A 21,929-nucleotide genomic window follows, 5' to 3' on the forward strand; every position below is an offset into this window, starting at 1 on the left:
ACTTTCACTGCAGTGTTGTCTGTAACAGCAAAAAACTGCAAAAAACTTCATCTTCATTAACAGGAGAAAGGTTAAAAAATGTGGAATATCACATAGCTCTTAAAATTAATGAACTAAAGCTACAAACATCAACATGAATAACTCTCACAAAAAATGCTAAATGACAACCTGCAAATGACTACAGAGAATATTATTTTTTATGAAATTTAAAAACATGCAAAACAATACATATAGTATATTTGTATGTACAGTATACCTTATAAAATAGACTTTATCTTTTTAGAGTGTTTAACTCTGAGAAGAGAGGAAAAAGAATAGTATCAGGTAGCTAATAAATAAAAGTAATAATTTCCACTGTATCTTGAATGTTTTCTTAAAAAAAAAAAAGAATGAAGTGTGGCAAAATGTTAGGACTTGACAGAGGTGACTGATAGGAATAGGAGTTTATGTTATATTCTGTACTTTATGCTAAAAATTTTTCATCGTTTAAAAAATTACAAACTATATTAATTAAAATTTGTAACTATTTTAATTAGGACTAGGTATTAGGATTTTTGGTACCATGTAAGCAAAAGAAAGTATAGGAAAAAAACTGGCTGTTACAGCTGTCATTCTCACCTAAAACCAAAATTTTTTTTAATTTTAATTTTTTGCAACAACCTCATGTGTTCAAGAATTGCCTTAATGACTATGTAAATGTAATATATTTAAATGTATAAAGTAAATTTGTATTACCAGAGTGCCATCAATATCTATTTTTATATTAGGGTTTCTTGTAAAATTTCATTGGAGAAAACGATTCCATTACCAAAAACTCCAAGCTACTCGCTGTCAAGTTATTTGACCACAACACAAGCCAAAGACATAGCAATACACGCATTCAAATTTTACTTGGAAAAGTCTCCTTTTAAGATAAAGTTCATACTTCAATCCACTGTGTGAAAAGAGTTTTTGTAGAATTTGAGCTCACCTCTGTGGGACACAAGTAAGTTTATCTTTAAGGAAGGAGATACCAAGTATTGCTGAAAAAAGCAAAAATCTATCAGTGAATAGTAGTAAATGGAACAGAGACAGAAACTGGCAAGAAAGATGGCCTGGCTTGAGTAAGGAGAAAAAAGACATGCAAGTAAGAACTGGAGTTATGGAGCAGAACAGACAGCCATCACTCAGGAATCAATGTCATGAGACTGGAAAAATCGGTACTGCATGTAAGGAAATGACATCTGCCCTTTTAACACTACCACTAAATCTTCCTATTGTGGCTCTGTCCCTCATGTTTTACTTTCTCCTTGGAATCTCCTAAAAAGGCTGCCCCAAACAGGCTCTCTATCTTAGGAAACCTACACTCCCCTTCAAGATAAGAATCAGGGCTGGGGTGAAGGGGGATTGTGTGCGGATATTTTCTCTTTTTTTCTCAGCACAGCTTCAAAGGAATTTTATTCAACAAAACAAACAATAAACCCATATTAGAAGAAATCCAATAAATATTTAAAGAGCTCTAATGCTACCATACCTAGCATACCTTTCAGGATTTGTAGGTTCTGACTCCAAGAAAAAAAAAAAAACAGGAACTTGCCAGAGTTCCTTACCTTCTAGCCTTTGGCCAGCTACCATTTGGCAAGTCATATACCATCATCAACTTATGAGTGCCTTCCTAGACATCTTGAGTCACTACAGCCTTTTCTCAGAGTCTCAGGGTCTGAGAAAAGGATTTCTTCCCCACATGAATGATGTCAGAAACACTGTTCACCCTCTGATGAGACTGTACCGACCAAAGGAATGTTTCAACTTTACAGTTAATTATAAAATGACCAAACCATACATGTAGTAAGAGATGGTCACTTCCTGCAGGTGTTAAGTACTATCAGGAAAGCAGGGGAAGAGAAAAGATAGTGTCAACACTTTTACAAATAAAGTGTCTGCCTGAAGGTCCTTGTCTTCTCTTCAGGAAAGATGACTGTTTTAAATAGAAGGAGAACGTAAAGCATCTCCTGCATTTCTAGTATCGTAATATGGTGTGAAAAATACAATTATCTTTTTATGTGTGTATGAGACCTCCATTAGATTGAGAGTTCCTTGAGGCAACCCAGTTTATTAAATTTGTGCCCCCAAAGTCTGACACACACTGACGCACAGTAATCACTCAATGCCTGTTTGTTGAACGAAACGTAAACAAAGCTATGACAAAAAAGAAACAATGGTAATAAAAATCTGACTGAATCAAAGAAAGATGAAAAGGACAATGACACTGCAAAGGAACATTCCTGTGGGCATCTCAAGTTAAACAATGACTTGATCATCATATTACTTAACTACTGTACTTCAAATTGACAGGGGCTTTAAGTTCTGAAAAGTGCAATATATAATTTTTCTTCTATGATAGACGTATAAAGCCAATTTGAAATCCTTAGTATTTCATGCCACTTTTTCTACTAATTCCAACCACTCGCCTAAAAGAGGTTACAATCAAACTTTCTATTTTATCTTTAAACTGCCTTTTGGAAACTGACTTCAGTCAGTCATACTTGAGTTAACAAGTGCGTGCTTGAAGCTTTGGTTGATGGCACTGCCCATGAAATAATCTATACACAGTATTTTGTGTGTGTGTCTGAACAGTAGTGCTTCCTTTACTATAGTGAAACTAAACTGTAACCCACTAAACCATGTAGGAACCTCAGGAGACACTGAGGGGGAGGTTTGGAAAAGCAACTTGGCTTACTTTCACCAGAGAAATTGTCAATCAGAAAACAATGGGCTTCCAAGAAAGATCTCCCTTGAAGAGTTCCACAGTTGTTAAGTTTGAACATCATTTGTCTTATTCTATTTTGCCTTTTTTTCCCACTATGACAAAATGAAAGTCTTCACAACAATAAAAAGTGAAGGTCTCACTGCAGCAAAGGAAGACATCATTAGGTGTTCCAAAAGCAGACGCTGTGAGCCTCAACATTATGCTTCCTAGATTTATAGCAGTCACCAATGTTAAACTACCACGAAAAAAGTTGAATGAAATTATGGAAATACATATTTGAAGACTATCTAAGGGTCAAAATCTATAAAGATTTTTAGCTCTCTGCGAATGGAAGGTACTTATACATCATATTTGTCTTCTGAACACACTTTTGGAATCACATAATATACCAAAATAGGGCACTTTCTAGACTTTTCCCATAATTAGAAAATTGTAACTATAAAACAGGTGCAATATTCTGTGATGTGCAATATTCTGTATAACTGGCAATTTGCAGCCATGCGTTTTTTTCATTCCACTAAATCCTAAAACTCTAACTAGAGTTAACTACTGCTACAAAAATATTTACTTTAGCCAGCTTGGTTTACTGTTTTTCTAAAGCCACAAGTTAAGTTCTCATACCCAATCCATCTTTTTCTCACTCCAGAGTCACTGACGACCCCCCAAGAAGTAAAACAGGTATTCTGGACTGTTTTGAAATCCTGGGGTTTTCCTTTTCATGCCCTAAGGCAGAACACCTTATAGCACTTGCACTATCCATGGACAGAGTAACACTTCCAACTATCATAAATAAATCCCGAAGCCGTGCGATCAAGGATTGGACGCATCTATATATAAGCGAGATAAAATAGGTTCTTCCTATTGAACCCGGGCAAGCTTAAGTCTCTAAGTGCTGAGCTGCCCTAGACAGCAGGGTCTGCTACATCACTTTTAAGCGCGGGGCGGGGGAGTGAGGGGGGGGGCAGACTCAACCAGTTCTAGAGGGAGCTGGAAGTTCTGTGGCAACTCCGCAATTGCTCAATTAGTCTAGTCCCCAGAGAACCCTAGGCTCCTCCCTATTCCTGTGCCTGGCGAGGAAAACGGTCCTCTTTCGGGGTCCCCAACCTCAGGTGGGCTGGAGACACTCCCCAGGCAGCTAGGGACGCACCGAGGTTGCCCCCAGAAAAATCCCGGCTGCCAGGCAGCAGCGACGCCGCACCCTCCTCCCCCTTTGCTAGGCTTTCCAGTCCCCGGAGTCGCCACCGCCCACTTTCTAGCACAACAAACAACGGCTTGGGGCCCCGGCCCAGCACTTACCCACATCTTGCTCGAAATGGTTGGAGGTGAACAGAGGCATCTCGCCGGCGCCCGAGCCCTAGTTGCTGCGGTCAGGCTGAGGCTCGACAGCTGCTCCGGGCTGGGGGACCCACGGCCGCGGCTTCCTAGACGGCTCAGCTCCAGTCGCGTCCGGCACTTCCGCCACCGCACCTGCCCCGCCTCCTGCCTGACGGACCAGCTCCCGGTCGGCGCTCCGCCCTTGCGCTCCGCCCCGACCTCTCCTCCTGGTATGAGGTCCCACCAGCCGCGGGCATCTTCTCAGCGGTCCTGTAGCCGCCGCCCTCCGGGAGGAGGCGGCAGCCCTGATCCGAAGCCCCCGTAGGGGTCAGGCGGCCGCCGAGGCCACCTTTCCATCGCTAGGACCCCGGCAAGCCATGGAGCGGGGGGACCTTCAGAGCCGGAAGTTGTCGAGCCTATAACTTGGCGACGCTAGAGGACCGGAAACTACAATGCCGGCGGCAGTTCTGCAGGGATTGAGGTGGTCTGGGATTCCCCGCGTAGGGCTGCTGGTTCCGACGGCCAAGTTCTCTCCAATTTAGTTCCTTCCTAAGCTATGGGCTAGTCCCACGAGGCAGAGAGCCCGCGGCTACGTTCCCGTCACAGTCCTGTTGCCCTGGAAACGGATGGAGCCTCACTGGTTTTGAGAGTCGGCGAAGGGTTTGGCTCTGCTCCTGGCGCTTCTGGGGTTACACTCTCCTCGGCGCCTAAACCCCGCAGGAATAACCAAGTGGAAAGCGGGACTCCTCACTTTTCGCTTTCCATCGTGCTCTTACCCTGAAAACACTGCTCGACTCTGGGAATCCAGAGACATTGAATGAGGCACAAGTCCCTGCCTTCAAGTTGCTGACAGTTTTATGGGGACAGTGTATAGCATATACGTGACAGTACATGACGGTCCTGATATACAATTGGGGTCACAAACTCAAATTCCCATCGGAGCCAGCCAGGTATTGAAATGAGTGTGAAAGTGCAAGCACCCTTCCCACCCACACGCTCCCAAACCCTCTTAACCCTGTTTAATTTTTCTATAGCATTTATCACTTCCTAATATACAATTTACTTATTATGTTTTATGTCTCTCCTCTTGAGACTATAAACTCCATGATTATTTTTGTTCACTGCTGTACCCCCAGCATCTAAAACAGTGTACAGCAAGTAATAGGTGCTCAGTAAATACTTTTCAAATCCAACCAAACAGTGCATGGCAGCTACCAATAAACTTAAGGTATTTGTTGAAGTGTGGGCTCAACTAGAGCTAACAGTTTTTCAATGATTTTTTTTAATGTTAAGAATTACTTCAACATTTGTGGGTGTGTGTGTGTGTGTGTGTGTGTGTGTGTGGTACGCGGGCCTCTCACTGCCGTGGCCTCTCCTGCCGCGGAGCACAGACTCCGGACGCACAGGCCCAGCGGCCATGGCTCACGGGCCCAGCCGCCCCGCAGCAATGCGGGATCCTCCCGGACCGGGGCACGAACCCGTGTGCCCTGCATCGGCAGGCAGACTCCCAACCACTGCGCCACCAGGGAAGCCCCAACATTTTTAATAATGGGCTAAACAAGACCATTTTACAACCTCTGTGTAAAGACTTGATACATAAAAGAGAGAATCCTTATACATGGAACAGTTCAGAAAGGTTGCATTTTATACCATAAAGATAGGTTCACAAATAAGGAGGAAACATCAGCAGGTGAAAGGAGCTGATTTTCAAAAACCATTGAACCTAGGATGTTCAAGATATGTTTGGAGACTTTCTAGGTGGATTTGTCTAGGATTAAGGCTTAGTGTTGGAATGGAAAACAAGGGTAGATAGAGATAAGAGGAAACAGATTGGGAAGAGCCTTAAGGAGCAAGCTAAGAATTTTTAATTTTATCACATAAGGCACTAGATAATCATTTAAAGATTTTGAGCAGCAGAGGGGTACACAAAAAAGTTTCCGAATAGTAATGTGACAGCAGTGTGCATGACATATATTAAGAAGCAGACCAGGCAGTGGAACAGTTTAGGAGTTACGTAAGTATTTGAAGAAGAAATATTGTAGAGGAGATTGTACTGAGATAAGAGCAAAGGTCTAAGGATTCGTCTTTGGAAACTGTTCACATTTTAAAGAGACTCCTTTAGCTCCTCCACATCTTTAATAGCAAGCATGTTGAAGAATCTATGGGTATTTACTAATCTGTGCATATACTCAGTCTCTTGGTGAATCCAATTAACAAATTTTTTAATAGTCACTAAGAGCCAGGCCCTGTGTTAGAAACAAGAAGATACAAAGATTGTTCATTGTTACTTCACCTAATGAAGTTATTGAAGAAGTAAAAGATGTGTCAATGGCAGCCCATAAGTTCTGGTGTGCAAAATTTCTGTTGTACAACCTCTTTTGAGCCCCAGTCTCCCTGATAACAAAATAATCTCATCAATTTCAGTTAAATTCTGTCTCTTTAGGGGTTTTTGTTGTTGTTGTTATTATTATTTTGGGTTTACACTCAACAAATCTACATCCTTACCTCACACCACTTTCTCTGAACATACACCAAGATCCATCCTCAGGGCTTCCCTGGTGGCGCTAGTGGTTGAGAGTCCGCCTGCCAATGCAGGGCACACGGGTTCGTGCCCCGGTCCGGGAGGATCCCACATGCTGCGGAGCGGCTGGGCCCGTGAGCCATGGCCGCTGAGCCTGCGCGTCCGGAGCCTGTGCTCCGCAACGGGAGAGGCCACAGCAGTGAGAAGCCCGCGTACCGCAAAAAAAAAAAAAAAAAAAAAAAAAAAATCCATCCTCAGGTATGTTCTTCCAACTCTGCCGGTCTGTATTTGGTGAATAACCCTTTTTATTCCAAAACAGGGACAGTGCTTCCCCAGTCAAGACATGATGAAACTTGACTCTAGTTATTGGTCTAGAAAAACTGAAGGGGGTTGGGGGAAATCTTTTTTTCTTTTTCTGCCTCCCAAAAGATTAATGAACATGACCTCCTCCCAATACTTCAGTGAATACGGATTGAGGTCAGCAGGGAAAGCAGTGGTTTGGTTCTTTCTGGATCAAAAGGGAAATCTTGAGACGGGAAAGTAGCATTTTGGAAAGCATCTTCCTCAGATGAGGCTTCTCCATCGTCTTCAGGCAAAGGGAGGTCACTATCCTCTAGCAGGGGCAAGCACACCACTTCTGTCAGTCCAGAGGATTGAGGTGAATCTATCAGCTCAAAGTTCTCAAGAGTATCCACCCAGATATCCCCATCATTCTAGGTCTCAGGGTCTCATTCTTTCTCCTGCAGAGTACTGACTTTACATTATGCTATGGGTTGTGAATTCAACCTTCTTCTAAATTCTGCTACTCTCACAATCAGTTCCTGAGTCTGATTTTTTTTAAAATTGTAATCCGTCCCTCTGGCAATAGCAAATAAAGCTAGCTAGCTTCCTCTCTCTCTCTCTCTCTCTCTCTCTCTCTCTCTCTCTCTCTCTCTCTCTCTCTCTCTCTCTCCTCTCATTTTTCTCTTTGTATTTCAGTTTGGATAATTTCTCTATGTGTCTTTAGGATGAGTGGTATGTTATTTTTCATTAATTTCCAAAGCATTCAGTTGAGTGTTTTTTAAATAAACTTTTTATTTTGGAATAATTTTAGATTTACAAGAAAGTTACAAAGATAGTACAGAGAGGTCTCATTTACACCTCACCCCTTTCTCCCACTGTTAACATCTTACATTTCCATGGTATATTTGTCAAAACTAAGAAACTAACATTAGTTCATTGCTATTAACTAAACCACAGATTTATTTGGATTTTACCAATGTTTACATTAATGGCCTCCTTTTTTTTTTCCAGGATCCAATCCAGGTGTGCCAGGTGTCGCCAAGGTCACCCCCAGGTTCAATGATTCATTGGGACTCATAGGACTCAGCATAGAGTCATCCTCATGACTATATTTTATTACAACTAAAGGATACAAAACAAAATCAGCAAAGGGAAAAGGCACTTAGGATAAAGTCTGGAGGTGTGAGCTTCTAAGAGTTCTCTCTCAAGGAAGACACACAGGACATGCTTAAATCCTCCAACAACGAGTCGTACAACAATGTCGTCTACCAGGTAAGCTCATTGCAAATTCAATGCCCAGGGTTTTTACCGGGGTCTAGTCACACAGGCACCCTCTACCTAACATGCACCCATGTTTCCAGACTCTCGGAAGGAAAGCGGGTGTTCAGCATAAACCACATTGTTTGTACAGTTTAGGCACCATGAGCCATTCTTATCAGGGAAATTGTGGGAACTCACCCAAAATCTAAGTTCCCAGATGCCAGTCAAGGGCCAACTTTGTAAGCAGCCTTTCCTTTTTTTTAAAATTTATTTTTTATTGAAGTATAGTTGAATTACAATGTCATGTTAATTACTGCTATACAGCAAAGTGACTCAGTTATACATATATATACATTCTTTTTCATATTCTTTTCCACTATGGTTTATCACATGATATTGAATATAGTTCCCTGTGCTGTACAGTAGGACCTAGTTGTTTATTCATTCTATATGTACCAGTTTGCGTCTGCTAATCCCAAACTCCCCAATCCAACCCTCTCCCACCATGCCTCCGCATGGCAACCACCAGTCTATTCTCTATGTCCCTGATTCTGTTTCTGTTTCATTGATAGGTTCATTTGTGTTGTATTTTAGATTCCACATGTAAGTGATATCATATGGTATTTGTCTTTCTCTTTCTGACTTACTTCACTTAGCATGATAATTTCTGATTGCTTTTTTAAATTTAACTATAATTGATGTACAATATTTTGTTAGTTTCAGGTGTACAGCTGCAGGTTCTTTTCCGTTATAGATTATGACAAGATATTGAATATGGTTACCTGTGCTATACAGTAAATCCTTGTTGATTTACTTTATATATAATGGTGTGGCAAGCAGGCCTTTCTAAGGATAGCGGTCTCAGGCCTGCTATGTTAACCCTTTTCTGCATACCAGAGTATCACAATTCATTAGGTTGTCATGTCTCCCTAGTCTCCTCTGGTTTGTGACAGTTTCTCAGTCTTTCCTTGTTTTTCATGACCTTTACAGTCTTGAGGAGTACTGACCAGATATGCTGTAGATTGTCTCTGAATCTAAGTTTGTCTGATGTCTTTCTCATGCTTAGTTGGGTGTTGTGGGATTTTGGAAAGTATATCACAGAGGTAGAGTGTTCTCATCACATTATTGTAAGGAGTACATGATATCAGGTGATGGTAACTTTTAGCACTTAGTAAATGTAGCATTTGCCAAGTTCCTCCACTTAAAAATTAATATTTTTCCCTTTCCCTACTCTGTTCTTAGGAAGCAGGTCACTGAGTCTAGCCCACCCTCAAGGGGAAGGGAGGGCATTAAGCTTCACCTTCTGTAGAGGGGAATATTTAAGTATATTATTGGAATTTTTCTGTAAGGAAAATTTGTCTCTTTTCTCCTATTTACCCATTTATTAAATTGTTTATAGCAGTATGAACTCATGTATATTTATCTTATACTTTGAATTGTAACCCAATAATACTTTTTTTTCTTTTTTGCTGTTTTCTTGTTTGCTTTTGCTCAAAGTGTTCCATCTTTGGTCACTGGGAGTTCTTTCAGTTGACTTCTATGTCCCTTTGATGTGTTACTATTTTTTTTAGCATTTCTTTACTTTCCTATACTATAAGATGCTCTAGGCTCATCTTGTATATTCTCTGCTGCATTCTTAGAATCAACCGTTTCTCAAAGGCAGCCTGGTTCTGACGTTCTCTTTAAAGGCTGCCATAGACGATTCCTAGCCTTCATGATGCCTTGAGTAGAGAACTGGCTAATCTGAGCTTGTTATTTCCTTCCTGAAGCACATTAACAGTAATTAACAACAGCCATCCAATTCCACAGTTTTTATAACTGTCTTCGCCTCTCTCAAATGCTAGAGCTATTATAGAAGCCAGTGCATGCCCTTCTACCTGTACCCAACCCCAATTTACCATGATCTTAGTAACTGTGATGCTACGGAAGTAGTTCTCAACATTTGGCATCAGAACCACCTGGAGGGCTTGTTAAAAACACAGATTGCTGGACCCCACTGCAGAGTTTCTGATTTAGTAAATCTTGTGTGGAGCACAACCTAAACCCTACCCAGGTAAACATAAAACTTCACACAAAAGGCCTGTTCTCCTCAGTTCCTTTTACCCAGTATATCATGTCTGGCTTTTAACCAAAACTCACAAAGCATACTAAAAGACAAAAACCAAAACAAAACAGTTTGAAGAGCAAGCATCAGAACTAGATTCAGACATGGCAGGAATGTTAGACATTTCTTCAACCTGGCTTAATTTCTGCCAGGTTGGTTAGGCTCTGGTGAAACCCTAGTTAGTCAGGCTCTGGCAAAACCCTAGTTGGTTAGAATCTAGGGTTTTACCAGATTCTAAAATAATTTCTCTTGAGGTCAGGCCTCCTTAAAAAGAATAGAATGCTCTGGGCTTATTTCAGAATGGCTACTTTCCTCCTCCCCCTGCCAGAAGCACAAGGGGAGTCCCTCTGATCTTCCTTGTGGGAACCTGATAGGACTCCTAGAGGTAAAACTTACAATAATGGGGGAGCCTCCCTGTTACTGGGTCCTCATGAAGTGTTTAACTCTCAGACTTGTCCACAGTGAGCCTCCAGCAGTTCATCAGTCACAATTCAGGTTTCCCTACCCCAGCACTTGTTCCAGCAGAGGCTTCTGCTCTAGTAAGTTGTGATTCTCTATATCTGCCTGTCTGTCTCTCCAACTTTGGGGGCAGCAGTTTGCCCCGTGATCTCAGATCTCTGAGGGAGCTAAAAAGAGTTGTTGATTTTCAGGTCAGCTTTTTTTTCTTATTGTGTGGACCAGAGTGACAACTCCTAAGCTTTTGGGATTCTAGACCAGAAACCAGAAGTTGGCTCTCTTTTTCTCTCTCTTTTCTATCATAGGCATTACAGTGTTTTGGACCTACATACTAGAAACCTTAGAATAAGCTCTAACTCTGCTTCTATTTTTCCAGTTTTAAAAAACCTAATTGTTTCACTTCTTTCTTCAAACTTCCTTTTTGCTGTCCACGCACCCCCTCCCTTTGGCATCACCTCTATTGTATCCCAGGCTCTCTTTTCATCCACGCCTTCCAATTCTTCCCTTTGAGAAAGGGCATCCAGTAGAAGGGGCTGGGATCTACTTCATGCTCTGTTAACTGAGTCATGAACCCATAAGGCTACATCTCTCCCAGAGAGGGAGCCTTTTTCTTTTAAAGACATCATATGGGCTAGCCTATCCCTGCCCACAAAACAACTTAATTATCCTGAAACACCACCTTTATGGTCTTGTTCCCTCAAGAACCTACTGGATTTTGCCTGCCACAGAAAGTTCAATCTGGGCTGTCACTGTCTCTGGTAAATAACTCATTTTTCCCTACCCAATAACCTTATTTTCCATGGCTTAAAACATCAGTTTTTGAAGTCAGGTGAAATTTCAAATCACAGCCTTGCCACTGACTATGTGACTTTGGGAAAATACTTAAGTTCTAGTAACCTCAGTTTTCTTATTTGTAAGTATAACTTCATAAGTTTGCTATGAAGATTAAACGGGCTCATGAGAGCTGTTCATATAGTATGTGCTCGGTAGCACTTACAGCATTTAAAAAGGAAGTTTTGCAATGATAGATGTGTTTTCTATTTGCATTGTTCAATATAGTAGCCACTAGGCATCTGTGTCTATTGCTCACTTGAAATGTGTCTGAATTTTAAATTTTATTTCATTTTAATTAATTTAAACTTAAATAGCCACATGTAGATAGTGGCTAGCATTTAAGACAGAGCTAGCACTAGTAAACATTGTGAAAATCAGTTGAAGGAAATAGAAGTGTCTTTTGTCTGTATTACTTGTGTCTCACGATACTTCTCTTTCCAAAATTGCGTGCTTTCTTCTTTCACCTATCTTCATCTTTTACCTCTTTTCATTTTCACATCTGTAAATTCAAGACCCAGTTCAACACCCATCTTCTCAAGAAGCATTCCTCAGTTGGTCACAATTCACGTCTTTCACTTCTCTGAAACTTTTGTTGAACAGATGGTCAACACTGCACTACTTAGCTCTTAATATTCCTCTGACCTATCTTGTGCAATAGTTGTAACTACCCAAGAGCATAATATAAGAATCTGTGTGGTTTTTGATTCTGTGCCCCTCCAAGGCAAATAGCCCATTACTTAAAATATGTAAACACTGCATTATGGACTGAATGTTTGTGTCTCCCCCAAATTCATATGTTGAAATCTAGTCGCCAGTGTGATGATATTTCGAGGTGGGACCACTGGCAGGTAATTAGGTCATGAGAGTGTGGCCCTCATTAATGAGATTAGTGCCCTTATAAGAAGAGGTCAGAGAGTCTAGCATACTCTCTTTCTGCCATGTGAGTGTAAAATAAGTCAGCAGTCTGCAACCCAGAAGAAGATCCTCCCCAGAACCTGACCATGCTGGCACCCAGATCTCAGACTTCCAGCCTCCTGAACTGTGAGAAATAAGTTTCTGTTGTTTATAAGCCACCCACTCTCTGACACTTTGTTTTAGCAGCATGAACTAAGACACAATGAGTAACCCTAAGTTTGATTTATTACTTGTCCTTTACCTCTCTGATTCATTCTTCTCACCTTCCAACTGCCACTACCAATTTGGCTGAAAGAAGTGCCCAAATATCCAATAAAATACTTACTTATCTTTTTCTATTCCACCTTTGTGTTACTTTATTCTCCCCACTCCTGCAAAATGAATAAAAGCATATTTTCAGGTATGTTACATTTTTCCCATTTAATTTAGTTAAACATTGGGTGCCTACTATTTACAAAATATTAGTGATAGGGGCAAGAGTTGATGATGGGGGCTTCCCTGGTGGCACAGTGGTTAAGAATCTACCTGCCAATGCAGGAGACATGGGTTCGACCCTGGTCTGGGAAGATCCCACATGCTGTGGAGCAACTAAGCCCATGCACCACAACTACCAAGCCTGCACTCTAGAGCCCACGAGCCACAACTACTGAAGCCCACATGCCTACAGCCTGTACTCTGCAACAAGAGAAGCCACCACAATGAGAAGCCCGCACACAGCAACAAAGATCCAATGCAGCCAAAAAAAAAAAAAAAACCAAATTTTTTTAAAAAAGAGTTGATGATGGGGGCATGAAAATTATATAACTGCTCTCGAATGAGTTACATTTAGAAGAGGAGAGTGATTGATTAATGGAAGAGAATACATAGGAAAAAGGGAATTACCTACTGTTGGTGGAATATAGACCAATGGTATTTTGGTATGTAGCTATTTAAAATATTTTAGTTGCCTAGTTGAGGGCTGTTAGCCTAACAAATTTTGGTGTTTGGGATGCTTCTGATTGTAATTAAAAAATTTTTTCTTGAACTAAACTCTCACAAATTGGATATGTTGAATCCTAGCAAAATAAAGAGAGAGAAACTATGTATGGACAGTATAAAAACAATCATTTTGAAAATCAGCTTATGAAAAAGATAACATGGTCCACTATACTATATATAAATAAATAAACATAAATAAATTTTAAAAATAAAAATTTGTCACTAGAAAAAAATTTATTAAGCTTAAAAAAGGAAAAAGATAACCTGGAAAAGTAAGGGATAAACAAATGATAATAACATTAAAAATTATGTTAAAAGGGTTGGAGAAGAATAACAGAGGTACAAATTCAGGAAATTCTATGTGTGCACACGTGTGTATGTTTTTTTAAAAAAATACTAAGAGGAGGTTTATCTTAAAAGCCCATGGCAAACATTCAGAGAAGAGCTAACACCTATCCTTCTCAAACTCTTCCAAAATATAGCAGAGGGAGAAACACTCCCAAACTCATTCTACAAGGCCACCATCACCCTGATACCAAAACCAGATAAAGATGACGCAAAAAAGGAAAACTACAGGCCAATATCACTGATGAACACAGATGCAAAAATCCTCAACAAAATACTAGGAAACAGAATCCAGCAGCACATTAAAAGGATCATACACCATGATCAAGTGGGGTTTATCCCAGGGATGCAAGGATTCTTCAATATACGAAAATCAATCAATGTGATACACCATATCAACAAACTGAAGGATAAAAACAATATGATAATCTCAGTTGATGCAGAAAAAGCTTTGGACAAAATTCAACACCCATTTCTCCAGAAAGTAGGCATAGAGGGAACATACCTCAACATAATAAAGGCTATATATGATAAATCCACAGCCAACATCGTTCTCAATGGTCAACAACTGAAACCATTTCCACTAAGGTCAGGAATAAGATAAGGTTGCCCACTCTCACCACTATTGTCCAACATAGTTTTGGAAGCTTTAGCCAGAGCAATCAGAGAAGAAAAAGAAATAAAAGGAATCCAAATCAGAAAAGAAGAAGTAAAATTTTCACTGTCTGCAGATGACATGATACTATACATAGAGAACCCTAAAGATGCTATCAGAAAACTACTAGAGCTAATCAATGAATTTGGTAAAGTAGCAGGATACAAAATTAATGCACAGAAATCTCTGGAATTCCTATACACTAATGATGAAAAATCTGAAAGAGAAATTAAGGAAACACTCCCATTTACCATTGCAACAAAAAGAATAAAATACCTAGGAATAAACCTACCTAAGGAGGTAAAAGACCTGTATGCAAAAAACTATAAGACACTGATGAAAGAAATCAAAGATGACACAAACAGATGGAGAGATATACCATGCTCTTGGATTGGAAGTATCAACTTTGTGAAAATGACTATACTACCCAAAGCAATCTACAGATTCAGTGCAATCCCTATCAAACTACCAATGACATTTTTTCACAGACCTAGAACAAAAAATTTCACAATTTGTATGGAAACACAAAGACCCCAAATAGCCAAAGCAATCTTGAGAAAGAAAAATGGAGCTGGAGGAATCAGGCTCCCAGATTTCAGACTATACTACAAAGCTACAGTAATCAAGACAGTATGGTACTGGCACAAAAACAGAAATATAGATCAATGGAACAGGATCGCAAGCCCAGAGATAAACTCACGCACATATGATCATCTTATCTTTGATAAAGGAGGCAAGAATATACAATGGAGAAAAGACAGCCTCTTCAATAAGTGGTTCTGGGAAAACTGGAGAGCTACATGTAAAAGAATGAAATTAGAATACTCCCTAACACCATACACAAAATAAACTCTAAATGGATTAAAGACCTAAATGTAAGGCCAGACACTATAAAACTCTTAGAGGAAAACATAGGCAGAACACTCTATGACATAAATCATAGCAAGATCCTTTCTGACCCACCTCCTAGAGGAATGGAAATAAAAACAAAAATAAACAAATGGGACCTAATGAAACTTCAAAGCTTTTGCACAGCAAAGGAAACCATAAGCAAGATGAAAAGACAACCTTGAGAATGGGAGAAAATATTTGCAAACAAAGCAACTGACAAAGGATTAATCTCCAAAATATACAAGCAGCTCATGCAGCTCAATATCAAAAAAACAAACAACCCAATCCAAAAATGGGCAGAAAATCTAAATAGACATTTCTCCAAAGAAGGTAAACAGGTTGCCAACAAACACATGAAAGGATGCCCAACATCACTAACAATTAAAGAAATGCAAATCAAAACTACAATGAGATATCATCTCACACCAGTCAGAATGGCCATAATCAAAAAATCTAGAAACAATAAATGCTGGAGAGGGTGTGGAGAAAATGGAACACTCTTGCACTGTTGGTGGGAATGTAAATTGATACAGCCACTATGAAGAACAGTATGGAGGTTCCTTAAGAAACTCCAAATAGAACTACCATACGACCCAGCAATCCCACTACTGGGCATATACCCTGAGAAAACCATGGGGCTTCCCTGGTGGCACAGAGGTTGGGAGTCCGCCTGCTGATGCAGGGAACGTGGGTTCGTGCCCCGGTCTGGGAGGATCCCACATGCCACGGAGTGGCTGGGCCTGTGAGCCATGGCTGCTGAGCCTGCACGTCCGGAGCCTGTGCTCCGCAGCGGGAGAGGCCACAGCGGTGAGGGGCCCGCATACCACAAAAAAAAAAAAAAAAAAAAGTCATATACCAAAATGTTCATTGCAGCTCTATTTACAATAGCCAGGACATGGAAGCAACCTAAGTGTCCATCAACAGATGAATGGATAAAGAAGATGTGGCACATATTATACAATGGAATATTACTCAGCCACAAAAAGAAATGAAATTGAGTTATTTGTAGTGAGGTGGATGGACCTGGAGTCTGTCATACAGAGTGAAGTAAGTCAGAAGGAGAAAAGCAAATACCGTATGCTAACACATATATATATGGAATCTAAGAAAAAAAAATGTTATGAAGAGCCTCGGGGTAGGATGGGAATAAAACACAGACCTACTAGAGCATGGACTTGAGGATATGGGGAGGGGGAATGGTAAGCTGTGACGAACTGAAAGAGTGGCATGGACATATATACACTACCAAACATAGGGTGGATAGCTAGTGGGAAGCAGCCTCATGGCACAAGGAGATCAGCTGGGTGGTTTGTGACCGCCTAGAGGGGTGGGATAGGGAGGGTAGGAGGGAGGGAGATGCAAGAGGGAGGAGATATGGGAACATATGTATATGTATAAGTGATTCACTTTGTTGTAAAGCAGAAACTAATACATCATTGTAAAGCAATTATACTCCAATAAAGATGTTGAAAAAAGCAAAACAAAACTACAATGGAGGTATCACCTCACACCAATCAGAATGGCCATCATCAAAAAATCTACAAACAATAAATGCTGGAGAGGGTGTGGAGAAAAGGGAACACTCTTGCACTGTTGGTTGGAATGTAAATCAATACAGCCACTATGGAGAACAGTATGGAGGTTCCTTAAAAAACTAAAAATAGAACTACCATATGACCCAGCAATCCCACTACTGGGCATATACCCTGAGAAAACCATAATTCAAAAAGAGTCATGTACCACAATGTTCATTGCAGCACTATTTACAATAGCCAGGACATGGAAGCAACGTAAGTGTCCATGAACAGATGAATGGATAAAGAAGATGTGGCACATATCTACAATGTAATATTACTCAGCCCTAAAAAGATACAAAATTGAGTTATTTGTAGTGAGGTGGATGGACCTAGAGTCTGTCATACAGAGTGAAGTTAAGTCAAAAAGAGAAAAACAAATACCTTATGCTAACACATATATATAGAATCTAAAAAAAAAAAAAAAAAAGGTTCTGATGAACTTAGGGGCAGGACAGGAATAAAGACGCAGATGTAGAGAATGGACTTGACACGGAGAGGGAGAAGGGTAAGATGGGACGAAGTGAGAGAGTGGCATTGACATATATACACTATCAAATGTAAAATAGATAGCTAGTGGGAAGCAACTGCATAGCACAGGGAGATCAGCTCAGTGCTTTGTGACCACCTAGTGGGGTGGGAGGGAGACGCAAGAGGGAGGGAATATATGTATACGTATAGCTGATTCACTTTGTTATACAGCAGAAACTAACACAACAATGTAAAGCAATTATACTCCAATAAAGATGTTAAAAAATAAGTAAATAAAATTTAAAAAGCAAAAAAACAAAGGCCCATGGCCACAAAGGCCTAGCTCACAGGACTCTCAGCAGGATTGGTTGATTCTATTCAGTAATATTGTTTATTGAAAATACAATTGAAGAGTGGTATAATGTAATTACACCAAAAATTAGCTTTTTACTTCATAACTAACTTAAAACTGGAGAATTACTTATTTCTCCTTTTATCATCTTTATTACCATGCCTTGCACTGTAGGTGGCGGCATTGTTTAACTTCCTATCGACAGAATGGCCTTAACTACAAAATACAGAAGCAAATATTGAAACAAATTGCAGGAACCCAGTTTGGCCAATTTAAAACATTGCCCTTTCTATCTACCTTAACAAGTTATATGAATAATACCTCATTATAGTATACCAAATGTTTATGTTTCCTACATTGAATTTAATAAAAAGTATTTGCTGACAAGTTCATTTTGCCAATGAATGTCAATAAACCAGGATGTGCTGTTTTAAATATCAATATTTACTTATTCTTCATCACGAGACTGTAACAAATTAACTCCTTTTTAGTTTCAATGTAAAGATAGTATTTATTTATACTTAATTTCATTTGTGCTGGTCATTCAGCAATGTTTATTATGCCTACAATGACCAGCACTCCATGAAGTGCTGCAGAGGTACAGTCAGAAGAGCAGTTATCTGGGCTGGGCACTAAAGACAGGTAAAATCTCAACATGCATTTGAGGTTTAAAACGTCACTTTCAGGCAATATACAGCCACAGTTTATGCATGCTATCGAGTAGTTGGGTCTTTTTAAAAAAATTTTTATTGGAGTATAATTGATTTACAAGTTTGTGTTAGTTTCAGGTGTACAGCAAAGTGAATCAGTTACACATATACATATATCCACTCTTTTTTGAAAAAGATTCTTTTCCCATATAGGCCATTTACAGAGTATTGAGTAGAATTCCCTGTGCTATACAGTAGATTCTTATTAGTTATCTATTTTATATATAGTAGTGTGTATATGTCAATCCCATTCTCCCAATTTATCCCTCCCCCCCTTACCCACTGGTAACCATAAATTTGCTTTCTACGTCTGTGACTCTACTTCTGTTTTGTAAATAAGTTCATTTGTACCCTTTTTTTAGATTTCACATATAAGTGACATCATATGATATTTGTCTTTCTCTGTCTGACATACTTCACTCAGTATGTGGAGTAGCCATTTTTAGTTATTCTAAAATTTACCTCTTTTAGCTTTAAAGAGTGAAGCCTAATTTTAGTATTCAGAATTTATTCAGAATTTATTATTTTTATATCCTCCTAAGATCCTATATATATATATATATATATATATATATATATATATATATTTTTTTTTTTTTTTTTTTTTTTTTTTTTTTTTTTTTGCGGTACGCGGGCCTCTCACTGCCGTGGCCTCTCCCGTTGCAGAGCAGAGGCTCCGGACGCGCAGGCTCAGCGGCCACGGCTCACGGGCCCAGCCGCTCCGCGGCATGTGGGATCTTCCCGGGCCGGGGCACGAACCCGTGTCCCCTGCATCGGCAGGCGGACTCTCAACCACTGCGCCACCAGGGAAGCCCGATCCTATATTTTTAAATCTTTCTTTTTCTAAAACAAGAGATTTTTTTAAAATTTATTTATTTATTTATTTATGGCTGTGTTGGGTCTTCGTTTCTGTGTGAGGGCTTTCTCTAGTTGTGGCAAGCAGGGGCCACTCTTCATTGTGGTGCACGGGCCTTTCACTGTCACGGCCCCTCTTGTTGCGGAGCATAGGCTCCAGACGCGCAGGCTCAGTAATTGTGGCTCACGGGCCAGTTGCTCCGCGGCATGTGGGATCCTCCCAGACCAGGGCTCGAACCCATGTCCCCTGCATTAGCAGGCAGACTCTCAACCACTGCGCCCCCAGGGAAGCCCCTAAAATAAGAGATATTTTTTAAAAAAATAACTGTCTTTGTTTCTTGTCCCGTTTGGGTTCCCTTTTTTGATCCTTTCCATAATCACTGTAGTGTTACTTAAAGTGAAACATTCCAAGTAGAGATATACCAGGTAGGATTATATTTTCATTTTGGGTTTCCAGTAATTTCTTGAGGATCTTGAGCATGAACCAACAGCTTTAGGAAGCCAGCTTCAAAATTCTAAGATCCTTTTCTTGGTTATAATTAATACATGCCTTTTAACCTAGCATGCAGCAGCTTAGGTTGCTTTTTCCCAAATGTCTTATTTTATTCTTACTTTAGTCAAAGTTATCTATTCTTTCTAGTCAAGGGAAATTGTCAGTTCAAGGGCATTTTAAAGATTTATGTAAAGAACAAGAAATCACGTTTGTTGCAGGGAGTCATCACAAGTATATTCACATTTTTTTTTCTTTTTTTTTGCGGTACGCGGGCCAGGCTCTGGACGCGCAGGCTCAGTGGCCATGGCTCACAGGCCTAGCAGCTCCGCGGCATGTGGGATCTTCCCGGACGGGGGCACAAACCCGTGTCCCCTGCATCGGCAGGCGGACTCTCAACCACTGCGCCACCAGGGAAGCCCAGTATATTCACATTTTTAATAAGATATTTTATAGCTCTCAGATTAAGAATAGAGACAGATGTCCTAAAAAAATCTTCTTTTGTTTGCACAAAAAAAAGTTGTATGTAATATAAAATAATAGCTCTTTAATGTGTTAAGAGCTACAACTTAGTATTCATTGTATTACCTGCACCTGGCTCAGCGGATGTGCAAACAACTATTGGCTGAGCAAATGCACCTGAACTATCTCAGTGTCCTGAACCGCTCGATTCCACCCACAGGCAGGGCCTCAGACGTCCTACTGGAATCCCCGTGGCTATCTTTAAGCCCCTTGAGGAATCTTTCTTGGCGTCTCCCTCCTGCTTTCTCTTATGAACCCGCTTGTTGCACTCAGTGTCTCTGATTCCAACGTGTGCCTCATTCCCAGCGTCCTCCTCTCTGCTGTGTCCCTTCTAACTGTCGCTTCAGTTAGCAACAAGCAAATTCAACACTCATATCAGTTCAACTCTCTCCCAGGCTTGCTCCAGTTTTGCTGTCAGTTCTGTGTTTCAGATCTTCCTGGACATCAAATTCTGTTACCCTCACACATTAAACCAGCCCTGGCTCATCAAGCCCCCCAACTTAATCTGGGAGGGAAATTCAGGGCAAATGTATAAACGCAGGTATGAACCTAGCACATTTTAAACAATGTAGATTATTTCAGTAGCTGAAGTCATTGGACTAGAAATAAAAAGTAATTCTATAAAGATGATGGGCCCAATTTAAGAAAAAATAAGGGAAGAAGTTGTAATTATCATAGGGTCAATATAACAAAGGAGAGCATATCCAAGCTAACTGTAGGTCTCCCTCCTAGAGATACCAGTGCAATCCTATAGGAGAAGATCAGGGGCAAGAATTGAAAGGAGTTTTTTGAGGAGTGAGGGGGACATTTTACTATTTCTATTTATCACCCTACTAGGCTAAATTGCTTTATTCAACAAATTGAATAATAAATTTAAACATTATTGGATGCTAAAGTAGAAGTGCCATAAATAGCAAGTGACACTGTTGAGCTTACATGACAAGCAAATGCAGTGGTGGATGACCCTCCACTGTGTAAGGTATTTAAGATTTTTAAATAGAGAAGACATTGAGAAATAATGCAGAAAACATCTACTTACTTTTTTATAAAACCATACTCTAATAGCTGTGGAAATATGTTTTATGGTTCTAGTTATATGGCACTTGACAAATATAATGACTCTCAAAAATATCCAGAAAGGAATCACCAGAGTGACAAACTATATGAGGTCTACTATCTGAAAACCAGCCAAATGAGTAAGTCTATAATTTAAGAAAGATAGACGTTAAGAAGGAATATGGTCAGAGTTCATAAACTATAGTTCATATGTACATGGCATTATTTTTCAAAAATGCTGTCATGCAATACTTCATTTGCTTATAAAAATTTAGTAAAAATTAAGCATTATAATCTTCATTTAAAAAATAAACAGCACGGTGACTTCCGTAGTGGTTCAGTGGTTAAGGATCTGCCTGTCAATGCAGGAGACACGGGTTCGAGCCCTGGCCCAGGAAGATCCCATGTGCCGTGGAGCAACCAAGCCTATGTGCCACAACTACTGAGCCTGCGCTCTAGAGCCCGAGAGCCACAAATACTGAACCCACATACCACAAATACTGAAGCCCATGCACCTAGAGCCCATGCTCAACAAGAAGAGAAGCCACGGTAATGAGAAGTCCGCGCACTGCCAGGAAGAGTAGCCCCGGCTCGC

General features: G+C 40.2%; 1 protein-coding gene across 2 annotated transcripts in view; it reads right to left on the bottom strand.

Moving 5' to 3' along the window:
• The window catches only part of STAM2 (signal transducing adaptor molecule 2), a 54,887-nt gene extending 50,433 nt beyond the window's left edge, over window positions 1–4,454 (bottom strand). Inside the window, exon 1 of one of the 2 annotated variants that reach the window (XM_059052300.2) lies at window positions 4,046–4,454. In XM_059052300.2, coding sequence (XP_058908283.1) covers window positions 4,046–4,085 — 40 coding nt within the window. In that variant the 5' untranslated portion in view covers window positions 4,086–4,454. The remainder of the gene's footprint in view (window positions 1–4,045) is intronic. The other variant, XM_059052301.2, reaches the window with a different exon arrangement.
• Window positions 4,455–21,929: the final 17,475 nt, after the last annotated feature.

This window comes from Kogia breviceps, chromosome 2 (genome assembly GCF_026419965.1).
Source record: "Kogia breviceps isolate mKogBre1 chromosome 2, mKogBre1 haplotype 1, whole genome shotgun sequence".
Lineage (NCBI taxonomy): Eukaryota > Metazoa > Chordata > Mammalia > Artiodactyla > Physeteridae > Kogia > Kogia breviceps.